At 38.4% G+C, this 14,614-nt stretch overlaps 1 protein-coding gene across 2 annotated transcripts in view; it reads left to right on the top strand.

Moving 5' to 3' along the window:
• Positions 1-14,614, top strand: part of SUGCT (succinyl-CoA:glutarate-CoA transferase) — a 374,021-nt gene that overhangs the window by 130,588 nt on the left and 228,819 nt on the right. For both annotated transcript variants that reach the window (XM_089532567.1, XM_089532566.1), the window contains exons 10-12: positions 1,219-1,290; positions 3,084-3,181; positions 7,624-7,726. In XM_089532567.1, coding sequence (XP_089388693.1) covers positions 1,219-1,290; positions 3,084-3,181; positions 7,624-7,726 — 273 coding nt within the window. The remainder of the gene's footprint in view (positions 1-1,218; positions 1,291-3,083; positions 3,182-7,623; positions 7,727-14,614) is intronic.

Below are 14,614 nucleotides of genomic sequence, written 5' to 3'. Positions count from 1 at the left end.
TGCCCTCTCTGGCTTCTTAGAGATTGGCCTATAGTTATCTGAAATAGTGGGATCCAGGGTGGTCTTTTTCAGTAACAGCCTCAACGCAATCTCCTTTAGACAAGATGGAAACCTCCGTTGCTGCAGTCCCTCCCTTACCCACTTGGCCAGTCGCTCTCTGGCTTCTGACTTCTGGCTTCCCTGCTGGCCTTTGTATGTAAAAACATTTTTATGCCGGCAGGCTTTCTGTATGTAATGCATAACAGTTTTTTTTATGGAGCAGGGTTTTTTTAAGTCTGTTTTTAACTTGTGTATATTTTATGTGATTTTATGTTATATTTTATATTGTGTATATTTTGTGATTTTATATATAGACTTTTTCATTGTTTGAATTCAATTGTAATTTTAAAGGTTTTATCTGTGAACTGCCTTAGGTCCCTCTGGGGAGAAAGGCGGGATATAAATGAAATGAAATGAATAAATAAATAATCTGGTCTCTGATGGCTCAGTCGCCCACACATACTATCTCAACAGTGTTGTTATTAAGTGCTGCACTTGAACACATAGGCCACATTTATTAGGCCTGATGCTTTCTGGACCCATAGAATATAGTTCATAAACACATTCACATATTTGCACCAACTGTCATTGTAATAAAAATGTCTGAAAGGCATGTTTAAAATAATCAGATCTGGTATCAAACCTGATATTCAGACTTAGGATGACCAATCAAGAAACTTTGTTCTTGAGATAAAACTGCTGTTTTGGGTACATTTTGCAAGGCATTTTGTGTGGATCAAATTTTAGGCAATCAAATCAACAATCATCAACAATCATGACGATGCCAAATAAATTACTTGGCATACTACTGATGTAAGCTGAGTGTGGTATATACATGCGATCTGTAATCTGAAGGGAAGATTAAATTGTCAAATGATTTTGGAACATTCGATGTCAAGGTTAACTTATATTTTGGGGCTGTTCTTTTAGAATTATAGAGTCATAGAATCACAGAGTTGGAAGGGGCCTCATGTCCAACCCTCTGCTCAGTACAGAAACTCCAACTAAAATATCTCCAGCAGATAGCTGTCCAGTCTCTTTTAAAAGATTATTTTCAACATTTTCATATGAACATAGATTACCTTTGAGGGAAAGTAACACTGAGAAATGATTGGTGGTGGTGGGAGTAGGGGATTGTGAAAATGGTATCATAATAAATGGTTCATTGCTGTTTTCTAGGCTTTCAAAACAAAGGATGGCTATATTGTGGTGGGAGCTGGAAATGATCAACAATTTGCCACTGTTTGCAAGGTAATAATGCTGGTGACTGTTATGAAATCATGTTATCTGGCTATATAACAATTTGTTTTAAAGTAAAACATTATCAAAATTGTTTGCGATCAGTTTCAGAGATCTTTTAGAACATTATTAGCTGTGGGTTTTACATGGTTTTGTTCTTTGTATAAAAATGCTATCCCATTTGGGTGCAAAGGGGCCTAAATGCCCTAAAGGCACCAGATCCCATTCGATCCTGGAAGCTAAGAAAGATCAGCTCTGGTTAGTACTTGGATGTGAGACTGCCAGTGAATCCCAAGTGCTGTAGGTTATATTTCAGAGGAAGGAATTGGCCACCTCTGTCTGTATTCATTGCATAAGAAACCCTGTGAAATTGATGGAGTTGACATAAGTCATCAGGTGACTTGAAGGCATATGCATAGATACACACACACATTTGGGAACAACAATCTATGATTCCTGCTTCTGATGGTACATTAAAGAAATGATTCCTGGTTTTTATAATAAAGACCATAGAAGGAAGGGGTAAAGCAGACACAAACAGGCAATGTGTACCAGTGTGCAATCTGCTCATGGTAGTTCTCAAAAAGTCTGGCTTATCGTTTTATGCAAATACATCCAACTGTATTCTGAAGAGTTTTGTAATGGATTGCAGGCCAACTCAAAAACCTCATGTGCTTAGGATTGTGACAGAATAAGAGTTTTATTAAATAAACAGCATGGAGCTTTTTCTGAAATGCTGTTAATATTTTGATCATTGTTTCTATTTTCCTTGGATTTTGAATAATATAAATTATAGTAGTGTTTTAGGCATGTGGACATACATTGCATATTAGAGACACTATGTGCAAAGGGGAGTAGAAAATTGTTCAGGTGATGGATCATCAGCTAACTGCAGATCTAGACCAGAAGAAGTCCATCCACTAGTAGGTTATAAAAGATGAGAGTAAGTCTGACTATACTCTTCCTTTACTAACATCCCAATTACTGGATATTGTTGAGCTCCTGACTTTTTGTATGAAGAGTTGCTATGGACAGTAACATTACTCTTCATGACTTACCTATGCATGAAAGGGTTGGTGTGATCCAGTGTGGTAATTCATGGTGTCACCCCCACCATTGACCTCCTCTCATACTACACCCATACAGAATCCTTGTTAATGTTTTTTTGTACTAGTATGGTAAAGGTAAGGTCTTCCCTTGACAAGATTGTCTAGTTGTGCCGGACTGTATTTACTCATAAATTGTCATTTCCACACATCACTGAAACTAATGGTAATAGTTGTGACTAAACAACTGGCGAAATTAAAACTATCGTTAAATTATAATATCATATGCACCGAATAAATGTGTTTACATGTACGTAATTTCATATAATTAAAGTGAAAAGTTGGTAAAATGTGACATTTTAAAAAATTTTGTTTAAAAAAATTAAAATTTTATTTTTAATTAAAAATTTGAAACTTGAAATTTTATTTTTTTTAAAAAAACTGGGGCCACTCCTTTCTCCTCCCAATGACTCTCACCCACTCACACCATCTCTTCAGCATTCTAAAGAGATACAGGCAAATGCCACAGCCTGTTCCTGCCAATATACAATGTTTGAGAATCAGTGGTGTCACACCCTCTTTAGGATGTCACCTGGTGCGGCCCACACACCCCGCACCCCCTACTGATGCCATTGGTGCCCTGTATGGCTTTTATTTATTAGGATGTTTAGAGTATAGCTGAATCTTTTCTACTGATTAGTTCCCACAAATTTCAGTTATTAGTAGGTTGCTTAATGCATTTCATTTCATTTCATTTAGATCTTGGGTTTGTCTGAAATCAGCCATCATCCCAAATACAAAAACAATCAGCAGCGAGTGCTAAATAGGGAAGAACTGATTGGAATTTTGTCAGCCAGGTATATTTCAGTTTACGATATTGATTTTTGTAAATGAGTTTGGAGAACTTTGATGTTCTTGAATGTGTATGTCTATAGTGTTTTTTTTTAAATGAGCATATTATGTCATTAAAATGTATCATGAATTATATGGTGCTGCATTTCTTAATCAAAACATAAGACATAAGTATTTCCCCAAAACTTTTAATGAAAAAATATTGTCTTGGGCAACATTACGTATGCTTCTTTTTACCTATACTTTTGGCCTATGCTATTTTTCCATTTTTTACTCATTTCATTCATTGTCTACATTAATCTACAGTTTTGTAAAAAGCCTTTTCATATCATTTGTATTTTGATAATGTGGAATCTGCCAAAAACTGTGTTGTAATATTTTTAAAATAATAATCAAGTGGTAGCTATGTTCTGATAGGAATTAGCCTAAGACCAACTCCTCAAACATCCCCATGGTTACTCAGAGAAATAACTGTGCTAGTCTGGATTTTCAATATGCAAAGGGATTGTGTAGCACTTTTGAGATTATCTGAGAGAAAGAAATTGTAGCATAAACTTTCATAGAATTAATCTATTTCTTCAGATGCAAGGACTGGAGAGAAACCCAAAGATCTGTGAAATGGCAGAAGATGTGGATTCATGTCCGGCATTACATTTGGATTCCCATTGTTTCACAGATCCTCAGTCTTTCCCCAGCCTTATTATGTCTTATTGTAATATGCAAATATAGGTATTCTAAAATATGAAAAAAATAAAATAAAATAAAATACAGAATACTTCTGGTCCCAAGCATTTTGGATAAGAGATACTCAATTTGTAGTAGTATGCAGCTCACTCCTTACATTTCTAAGCACTTATTTGTCAGCAAGACAATTTTTAATGACTGGAAGTAAATGCTCTTCAGTGAGGCAGCTTGGAACACTCCATGTACATCAATGTGTTTTGGTTATCGATGTAGACATTTTCTATTCTGCATCAGAAGCCCAAGTCTTCAGTGGTGGAACCTCTTGTTCGGAAAAGTTTCTTATATTACTAGAACTTCTTAAAAGTTCTCAGTGGCTATTGGGTTATCTTCTCTGTTGAAGACTGTCTCATCTCCCAGATATGCATGACCTTTCCAATTTTACTTCATGTTTTCTAATTTCTATGGAGAGTGGTGCAGGTTCACTTACTCCTTTTACAAACTCCCATCTTGAGATTTACTGAAAGACAACCTTCTGTTTGCTGGCTGTTACATGGTTGTCCCTCTTGCTGTCTCTGGTTCTTTTCTTCAGCTTGTTTGTCAAAGATATCATGCTATGTTTTCAGAGCTTCCCTGAAATCCCTGGGGAACCACAGATGCTGCATTTACAGACCCATTCTATACTTCATATGCTAATGGAAGAGCATAATTTATTAAGTGTCATGTTAGTTTGAATGAACCTGGCACCCAATAAAGGAAGACCAACTGTAACATGAATCTTGGTCCAGGATCTTGGAGTCATATGTTTCCATTCCCATACCTTGTAATTTGGCTTGTATTTGCTAACAGCCATCATTTGTAGAGCGATCACATTTTGTATGGTAAATTTTGAAGGACAGGTTACAGGGGGCTTGTTACTATTTTTTGGTGGTAGGAAAAAATATTCCTCAGAGTCTTTGTAACAAAAACATTGTGGAGAACAAATAATCTGTCAAAAGAAGAAAGCAGCTGAGTGGATTAATATAAAATATCCTTCATGGGGTATGTATCTGGCAGAGCTTCTTGTGGAAAATACGTTAAATTGCCAAGACTGGCATGTAATTCTTACAACATCGGAAAGGCCAAGCTAAATAAGGCCATCATTTCTATAACAAGACTAACATTTATCTGGCATTATGTTAGTATTTGCATTGAATCCCCCCCCCCCAATTATACTTTTGTACACTGCAATACTTATGTGTTTTTCTGACTGAACAGCACTTCTTCAAATGATCAGTCAAGAGGGCCAATATACTATAGCAATGACGGATGGACTCAATTTATATTCAGTACTGGTGTACTGTGACCCAAATCCACATTGTACAAAACAATCAGGCAACATCAATGTAAAATAGTTTATAATAACAATAAGGACTTTAGGGCAATCGTGGTGGAGCATAAAGGACTAGCTCCTGCATTTTCTGATGATAATTTGTATTGTCCAGTGATCATAGCAAAGAGTTGTGGATCATTTGTTGTAACCTGTAGCAGCAGATTACAACAAATGTGTATTTGGACTATTAAGCAAATCATGCATTGAGCTGGAGGCTGCAGTTCTTTCCACAGATAAAGTTCAAAGTACTTTTTTTTGGGGGGGGGGGGGGTCAGCTGTTGCTAAGGTTGGACATATAGTTTCTACATTTTTTGTTATTTTTAGTAGCACATTCACAGTTTGTATGGACAGTTCCTTTCGATGTATAATAATCGGCTGATATGGCAGCTGTGCCCTTTCCTGGGACCTTGAAAATGTGGTGCATGCACTGGTAACCTCCCATCTTGATTTCTGTAATGCACTCTACATGGGGCTATCCTTGTGCTTGGTTCGGAAACTCCAATTAGTACAGAACATGGCAGCCAGGCTGGTCTCAGGTACAACAAGAAGAGACCATATAACACCGATTTTGAGCTCGCTTCACTGGCTACCTATCAGTTTCCGGGCCCAGTACAAGGTGTTTGTTATCACCCTAAATGGCTTGGGTCCAACCTATCTTCAGGATCACCTCCTTCCATATAATCCACCCTGTGCACTCAAGTCCTCTGGGAGGAATTTGCTGCAACCTATTAAAATGAGGTTGTCTGCTACCACCCAGATGACCTTTACCGCTACCACTCCCAGATTATGGAACGGCCTGCCGGATGAGATCCGTCACATTACCACCTTGAATAGCTTTAAAAAAGCTGTTAAGATGGATCTCTTCTGGCAGGCCTTTCCTGAATAGATTCCCGGCCACCAAAAAGACCTAACCTGCTATACCCTGACTTCTGCTGCAGTTATTGTTTGTTTTCTTGTCTATATGTATTAAATTGTAAATCGTTTAATTGTATTTTAGGGGGGTGGGTGGGATTTTGGTATACGGGAATATATGTTTTAATGTTGTAAGCTGACCCGGTTGTGTTACAGAGAGGGGTGGGATAAAAACAAATTTTATTATTATTATTATTATTGTTTCAGCAGAAATATATCCACGTTGTTGTCCTTTAAAATGTGTCAAGGTAGTTAAGACTCCAACCTGTAAAAAATTACTTGTGCCAAAGAACTTTTAATATCTTCAATATTGTATGTGTCTGCATGTAGCACACCAATTCATTGCTTTATTGTACAATAATGAATGCAAAAGCTTACAAACACATATTTCCAAGGGTTCCTTTTGTCTCTGTCTTTGGCTGAAACACAGTGGGGAAAACAGTAATAGGCAGTTTGGCCTTTGTATTGGGGCATCAAAAATGCCAATATAAATGTATGCTTTATGGCAAGGGTAGAAAACATGCAGCTCCCCAGATTTTGTTAGTTTGGAACTCCAAGTATTCTTCACCATTGACTGCTGGGATTGCCATCCCAAAACATCTAGAAGATGTATGATTCCCACCCCTTCTTTGCACTGAGTGCTTGTACAGGTCTCTTCTGAAGTAAACTCCATTGAGGTCAATGGGATTTATATACCCAAAATAGTGTATATTGGAGTGCAGATTAAATGTTGATTCTTGTTTGCATTTGTTCAGAAATCTGTAAGTACTGCTTCTAAGTAATGTGACTCAGCACAGAGGAAGTAACATTGTACTAACAAACAACAGGAAATATGTATCTAATGATGGGAATATGAGAATAAAGTACAATTCAATAAATGGTCTCAAGGAGGCAAGCAAGTAAACCAAGGAATTTTGGTTTGCACAGGATAAAGATAGTGTATCAAATGCAAAACCGGATGATCTGGGGACAGATATTGCAATCACACAACACATAAACATGTAATCAATGTTGTTATCTGAACAACAATTGCGGTTGTTAATTGGGACATGTGTTTCAGATGTAACAGAAGAGAAAAGTTTGCAGAGCTTTGAATTGGATCTTTGTGTTTAAAAATTGAACTTTTTTTTCATGAATGAGGCTCATAACCACATCACATCTATCTTTTTGTCATGAAAAAAGACATGAAATAAAAAACGTGAAGCTCATTATTGTAATTAAGAATGGAAGGAAATGTACTGACATATATTTGAAACTACTGATAATTTTGGTTTGCATCACTGCTGGATTGCATCAGAAAATCAGATAGAATTGTACGTCTACAACCATGATTTTGCCCTAAGGCATGCTCTCTGGTTTTCTGAGGAACATGTGCAGAACATTTTTACTACATTACTGACTGCTTGGATAGAAATTGACTTTTTTATAATTCATTGGCTGTAATGGATAGTTCAAGCCATATGCTTCTTTATTTATCCTTAGGTTCTTGGAAGAAGAGACCACCAAATGGCTAGAACTCTTTGAAGGTAGCGGTGTTCCATATGGCCCAATTAACAGCATGAAGCAGGTGTTCTCAGATCCTCAGGTAAATCCTCTAGGATAGTGCTTATTTAAAGATACTGAAGCTATTACACGTATTCCATACATCCAATCTGTGTAGATGTTGCCATGTATATAATTTTGACCATTGATTATAATAAAACAAGTAGCAGAGTATAGTCCAAAGATAGCTCACTGTTGGCATTTCCAATGTCATATCTTGAAAAGAGTTGATTCTTTTATTGTGTTCACATGGTTTGTCACAGTCGGGTCTTGAATCATATTCTGCTTACAGTTTACCCACCCTACGAAGAATAGGACTATCCTTTGCAATTTCTGGAATGACTTAGCGTCTCTAAATCTAAAACTGATAGTTCTGCGAGATATGTTTTCAGGGTATTGGCCCTAGTGGGAACTAATGATCAGCATTTAACTATGAAACGTTATCTGTGAAGATCTTGCAAAAAAGAGTACAAGAAGTCAATAGTTTTGACATAAAATAGCATCAACAAGCATTTTTAGCTATCCTAAAAACTGGCATGCTTTTTGTTGTATGATGAATTGCATCATGAGTTTGATGCTAAGTTATTCCATTTTGACCACAGAATATAGCATTTTTGAAGATTAAATAACTGTAATGAAATGCTGAAGCCATTCATTACTAAGAAGCAATACAATGATACTCTGGGCTGTCTTTGCCTGTGTGCTATGCATATGTTTGGAAGGACAATAAAGAAATGTATGCTGAAAATGCACAAATGTTTAGTCAGTAAAACATTGAAATGGAAATGTTATAGACAACACACTATGAGGCTGTCCGCATGAGCTATAAAGCATGGTTTCACCCCATTTTGAAACCTACCTATTTAGGTAGTACGTGGCCAACAGAGGAGGAATCTTGCCTGAAGCCATGCTCTCGAGCTGAATCCTGGAGTAAAATAACCCAATTTTCTCTGGTTCAAGCTGAAAAGTTTGAACAATCACACTGGTGTTCGACAGTGCACTGGTGTGGAGATCGGGGAAGGGGCCGGTGAGCCACTGGAAGCATTACTTCCCATAGGTGTTTTTTGTCGCCCACCCCCAAATCGACCACACATGTGCATGACTGGTCAGCTGTACCATACACCCATTGCACACACCATGAAGTGAAATTATGACCAACGCAGTGTGTCGCCAACAAAATAATAGATTTAATCATAACATTAACAAATTGGCTGGTCCAACAGGGGGCCAAGGGGCAACAGGGAGAAGGGGCATGTACAGGGGGAAGGCTCCATGATTGTGCTGTGCCAATGTATCACGGGGTGCACTGATGCACTGTATGGGTGGTTGATTGCTGGTGGGGTATTGGAGTGAGCTGTCACATGGCCAGTTGGACAGGGCATTGGATAGACTGGGTGGGACGAGACAGGTAATTGGTGACTGTTGGCAGAACTTCCATGCACATGTGCACATGTGCTCAAGGCAGAAGAGAAAAAAAACAATGGGGCAATGCAGCTTGTACCTGCAAATGCCCCTTTTTGGTGGATCCATCCTTGCAGTTGGAGGGAGGTGAGGTGCAGTGCGCCAATGGATGTTCAGCCTGTTGTGGGAGCCAGCCGTGTGGTCAGCGGTTCTCCTTTGCAAATCAGGAAACCCTGAAGGTAAACTGCTTTCCCCATTCTTTCTGCTCAACACCCCAAATTCATGGAAAGTAACAACAGAGCAATGGCATTGCCTGCCGTCAGTAGAAAAGAAGTTGGTTTTATAAGTGTTTTATTAGTGGCTTATACACACGGTGGTACTAAAAGAGTGATAACAGATATGTTCAAAGGGAGTACAAAATGTAAACATTTCTAACACTGTGGAAGATGATATTTAAAGATTATACTGGGAGGAGGGCTGGGTTTTTAAAGTGAAGTTTCAAGATTTCCCATGATAAATGGTTATGCAAAACATATTAACTTTCTGTACTGGCTTCCTTTTGTTGTGGTCTTTATCAGCATTTAGGCTTTTCATTACCTTCTTGTTTTTATATTAAGGTCTCTTTACTTCATCCCCATCATTCTCCCTTTTTCACATCAGAAAATATTAATCCTAAGGATTTCTGACACAAAAAACAAGCGATAATGTATATTTTTATGGCTACATTTGCTCACTGTGACAAGGAAACAAATGTCCACCAGATTATCCAAATAAAATAACCAAATTTCTACAGTTCGTTATTTGAAATAAAAGTGTCCCCTTCCCAGCTCAGATACTTCATCAAACTGTCGTTATAAATATATATATTTAAAAAATAGAAGCAAAAATGTTCCCTTTAACTGTATTTATATTAACATGTATAGGCTTCTCTTCAGCCCAAAGAGCCTTCAACATGATCAACAACATAAAATACAACTAAAAGTAAAATATGAAAATGTAGGACTAAACACAATTAATGATAAATAAACAGCCTCAAAAACATGTTAACTAAGGCAGCTCTAGACTGCCCTTTTGGGGTGGTCTGTTGAGACTCCATGATACAGGTTTTTTTTTCTACTGCTGTATTGGTTTTCTATGTATGATGGGTATCTTCTACAGAGGGAGCATTTATGCATGAAACCTCCAACCTACATCTTGAAACAGTACAATTCTGGGAGGATTACCTACATTTCAACCAGTTCTGAATGTCTCTGCTGAGTTCTGACATTTTTAAAGGCCTTTTTTTCCAGCGGAGATCCAATAGTTTGGGGAAAATAGCAAAGAAACAGTCAACATATTTGAGGAGCAGAATTTATTTTTTTGGTTAACATATAAACAAGACCCTATGTTTGTACAACATTTTGCAGCCTGGAAAATTACAGAAATGCTGGCCATTTGAATGCAGCTTTTTATAACAGACAGTTTCCAAACTTTCATTTTTTTTTTAAAAAAATGTCCTTTTAATGAGGCCAAGATTATGCACTGTATTAAAGGAATTCCCAATAACTTTTAAACACTCACTAGATGATCTCAATATGGTCCATATACTCTTGGGAACTTGTGCATGACATATAATCAGGAATGCAGGTTTTCTGAAGCATAAATAAACTTGGGGGGTTGTGTTTTTAAACTTAGTATAAAATAGACACCATTCTGCTTTTTCTAAAAGATGCAACAAAATGAAAACTAAACAAAAAAAGAAAAGCAGGTATTGCAGTATCAAGATGTTTAATTTTTGAGTATGTGGAATGTAGACAGATGTTTTGATCTTCATAGAAGTAGGTTCTTTTTGCATTCCAGTCTATAATCTTGTGTATTTTGGAAGAGACTATGGAAAATAAACTAAAACAACACAAGATAGATTGACAGGGTCTCATTTTGATCTAAACAGACTGATACAGTTTGAGTAGTGTGTTTTGAGACAGTCTTTGCCAGCCTACTGCTGTGAGCTGCACGTTTTTAAAAAGCCATAAAGTAGAGGAGGCTTTTTTTTTGGTAACAGTACAGTTAGACATGCCACACAAGTAGAGAATATCAGGTGTAAGACATCACCACACTGCATCACTTCTGAGAAATATTGGGAGGGAAATAGCAGATCTGAACTATCACAGCTGTCCTTGATTCGAGTTCATGCCAAACACCTGCAAGCTCTAAAAGGATACCAAAACAAAACTCCACCCTGTGGCAGGCGGCCAGCCCTTAATAACACTTCCCCGACTTCACATTGCCATAAAAATTAATTTTAATTTTAAAAAACAAAACAAAACAGGAACCTTTTCTTCCTCTCCCTGAAGTCTAGTTCAGTTCCTTTTAGCCACTCTTCCAAAGAGGATAAATATACTCCAGAAATAAACACACAGCTGAAATGGTACATTGTTTTAATACAGAAAAGCATCTCCTTATTTTCATCTTGTGTTATTCCTGGGAAGTTATGGAGGATTATTTTTTGGCTTTGTTACCTTCTATGAATCACCTGTTCTTTGTGAGGGCACATCTGTATGGCAGCTGCCCATGCAGATGCAAAACATGGGAAGTAGCTTTGGAAAGGTCAGGCAGCTTCTGTCACTTCACCAATGTCTGTCTCTGTCAGTCCCATATTCTGTCAGTGCAAAGCCAAACATCACAACTGTACAGACTTTTCTGGTCCCACAGATGCCTTCATTGGGCATGTGGAGGAAAACAACATGGGCTCTTACACCTAAAATGTGGCCTGTTACAGACTGCCAAAATAAAGCTGCTTGGGGTCTCTTTGGAGGTATGCTGTTTAAATGATGCATGGGTCCTAAGAGTCCAGAGGTCACGCCAAAGCCACACTCCATTCCTAAGCACTGGAGTGCAGCTTTGGTGCAGCTTCCGGATTCTTAGGATGCATGCATCATTTAAACAGCATACCTCCAAAGAGACCCGAAGCAGCTTTATTTTGGCAGTCTGTAACAGGCCTAAATGACAGCTGCAGACATAAAAAGAGCCATACTAAATTGGACCAAAGGCTTGTCTAGTCCAGTTTCCACAGTGGTCAAATAGATGCCTGTGGGAAGCACCTTGCCATTAGTGTTTCCTAATAAATGATATTGAGAGGTAGACCACTTGTGACATTGGAAATAATATAAAACATCATGGTATGGCATGGAGTAGCATGCATCAATGGAGGAAGGAAACAGAAAATGGACACTTCTTCTTACTTAACTTATTTATTTATATTAAAATATTTATGTCTAGCTTTGTATGTGAAGATTTTGGAGGGGGGGCTTGCAGGGAAGATGATAAAGGATACTTTAAAAGAATTATTTTTTAAAAAAAGAAATGAGACTGAATGAAGCAGAAGACAAGATTTACAGCCTAACAAGCTAGAGGTAAGCCATTGTCAGAGTGCAGACCAGAATCCTGGACAATCAATCAGTCAGCTTGTTTATTGAAACAACTGAACTTTATTGAAGGCTCCAAAATCAGCGATGTCGCATCACTCAGCTTCTAAGCCGAGACTGACCCCTCCCAGCCAAAGCAATGCATAAGTTCCCTCCGAATCCAAAGCACTCCACCCCTAGCAAAAGCCTGCGCAACAGGACCCCTCCTTCCCAGCACTAGTTCCCATCCTCCATCCCTATCCCCTGAGAAACGAAACTGCATTCCAAGTCTCTACAGGCCAGCCTCTCAAGGACACTAGATAACTCACACCTGGTCCAGCCTAGTACTTCATATCACCATCTCTACAAGCTATGCGAAGCGCAACCCATCCCCCCAGCATCCACAGTTAGAATACATCTGGTAGAATACTACAGGATTCTAACAGCCATGGTCACTGATCACACAAGCATTGGTGAACAGGCAAGTTTTTACTTGGTGGCCAGTCTTCCTGGGCACCCAATTGTCAGTGCCAATCAGATCTGTAAGGGGATGACCTTCCACAATAAAGTGGCACACAGCAGAGAAGGCACAGAGTTTCTTGCCCAGGCCAACTAATTTATGTTAATTTGTCTTTAAGAGATCTTCTTTGGTGTGACTCAGCAACACATGCTTTGCATTCATAAGGTCCAAAACCTTGGCATCTCCAGTCAAAACTAGAAAAGATCCTTGCCAAAGAACTGTTGTCAGTCAGAACAACAATTTTGACCTTACTAGACCAATTGTTTTTCTCAGTATAAATCAATTTCCTGTATTTAAAAGTGCTTTCACATTCTTCAGTATGTGAAATTATTTCATTTGCATACATTTTAAATTTTCACTGGGTATATTGTGACAGCTACAAAACATCAGACCCATTACTCTGTTTGTGGAATTAGAGACTATGCTTTGCATCCTTGTGATTAGTAAAAGTTAGTTGACTCTCAGCCAAGTCAAGTGAAATTATGTTTTCCTCTAAAACCATGCCAGGAATCTTTGGCATGCAACGTTTCCAAAAGCAGAAGGACACAGGTAGTAATTTCTAAATGAATACATTCATACTCTACACACCAGTTAGGGGAAAGTCAGGTCAGAGGTAAGGTCTACACATATTTTTCATATACAGAAAGATGTTGTATTACAACAATTGCAGACATGTTGTGAAACTGGACAACAAAAATTAATATTTAAGTTCTAACTTTATTTTTAAACAGTATTTTAAGGTGGAAGTATCAGTATAATTTTTTCTATGTTCTTTTCATCTCTATATTCACTGTATATCTTTGTGGGCATTTCCCTGTATAAACCGAGCTATGTGAATAGTTCACATGTGTGGGGAAGCAATGCAAAGAAAAAGCATGACTGTATTTCACCTTCTTTTCTCTCATATATCACTGGTGTCATATCCCCTGGGCAGTCACACCAGAAGACTCAGTTCCTGTCTATAGACTCTGCTATGTTATCAGCCTTCTCAGTTCGTGAGCAGATGGGCCATGATAGCATGGGTCAGACCCATGCTATCTTGGCTCAGGTCTCAATCCTGGGCTTGGGTGAGGATGGGCAGGTATTTACATGTGCACCTATTCCTATGCCATAAGTTTTAGAGTTTCATTTTGAACCCACACTAAGGCCCGTTTGACCTGGGATCAGACTGGATCCACTGGGTGCGTATCTGGTTTGGCTCGATCCCAGCTCAGGGCTAATGGCCTGTGTCATAGAATCATAGAATCGTAGAGTTGGAAGAGACCACAAGGGCCATCCAGTCGAACCCCCTGCCATGCTGGAACTCTGAAGGATGGCTCAAAGCTGGGGGAAACACAGGCCCATGCAGACAACCCATCAGATGGGCATTTTCCTGAGTGATCAGGCTTGTAATCCTTCAGCCATCTCCTCTTTCTTTATGAACAAAAGAATGGTGACAAGAGAGCTGCTCATTCTTAGATTAAGATTGAGAGCAACTGGTGATATTTTTGATAGAATGCTGCCTTGAGTCTCAGTCCTGAGAAAAATGGGTGTGTGTGTGTGTGTAAATCAGATAAATTGTTAAGACTGGATGGAAATGACCTTGACACTACACCAACTCTTCACCTATTAAATGTCTCTCCCTCTT

This window comes from Sceloporus occidentalis, unplaced genomic scaffold (assembly GCF_023333645.1).
Source record: "Sceloporus occidentalis isolate IW3139 unplaced genomic scaffold, rSceOcc1.0.p SCAF_7, whole genome shotgun sequence".
In the NCBI taxonomy this organism is placed as follows: domain Eukaryota; kingdom Metazoa; phylum Chordata; class Lepidosauria; order Squamata; family Phrynosomatidae; genus Sceloporus; species Sceloporus occidentalis.
Note: the sequence above shows the minus strand (reverse complement) of the source record. Positions and strands in the feature narration are given on the sequence as shown.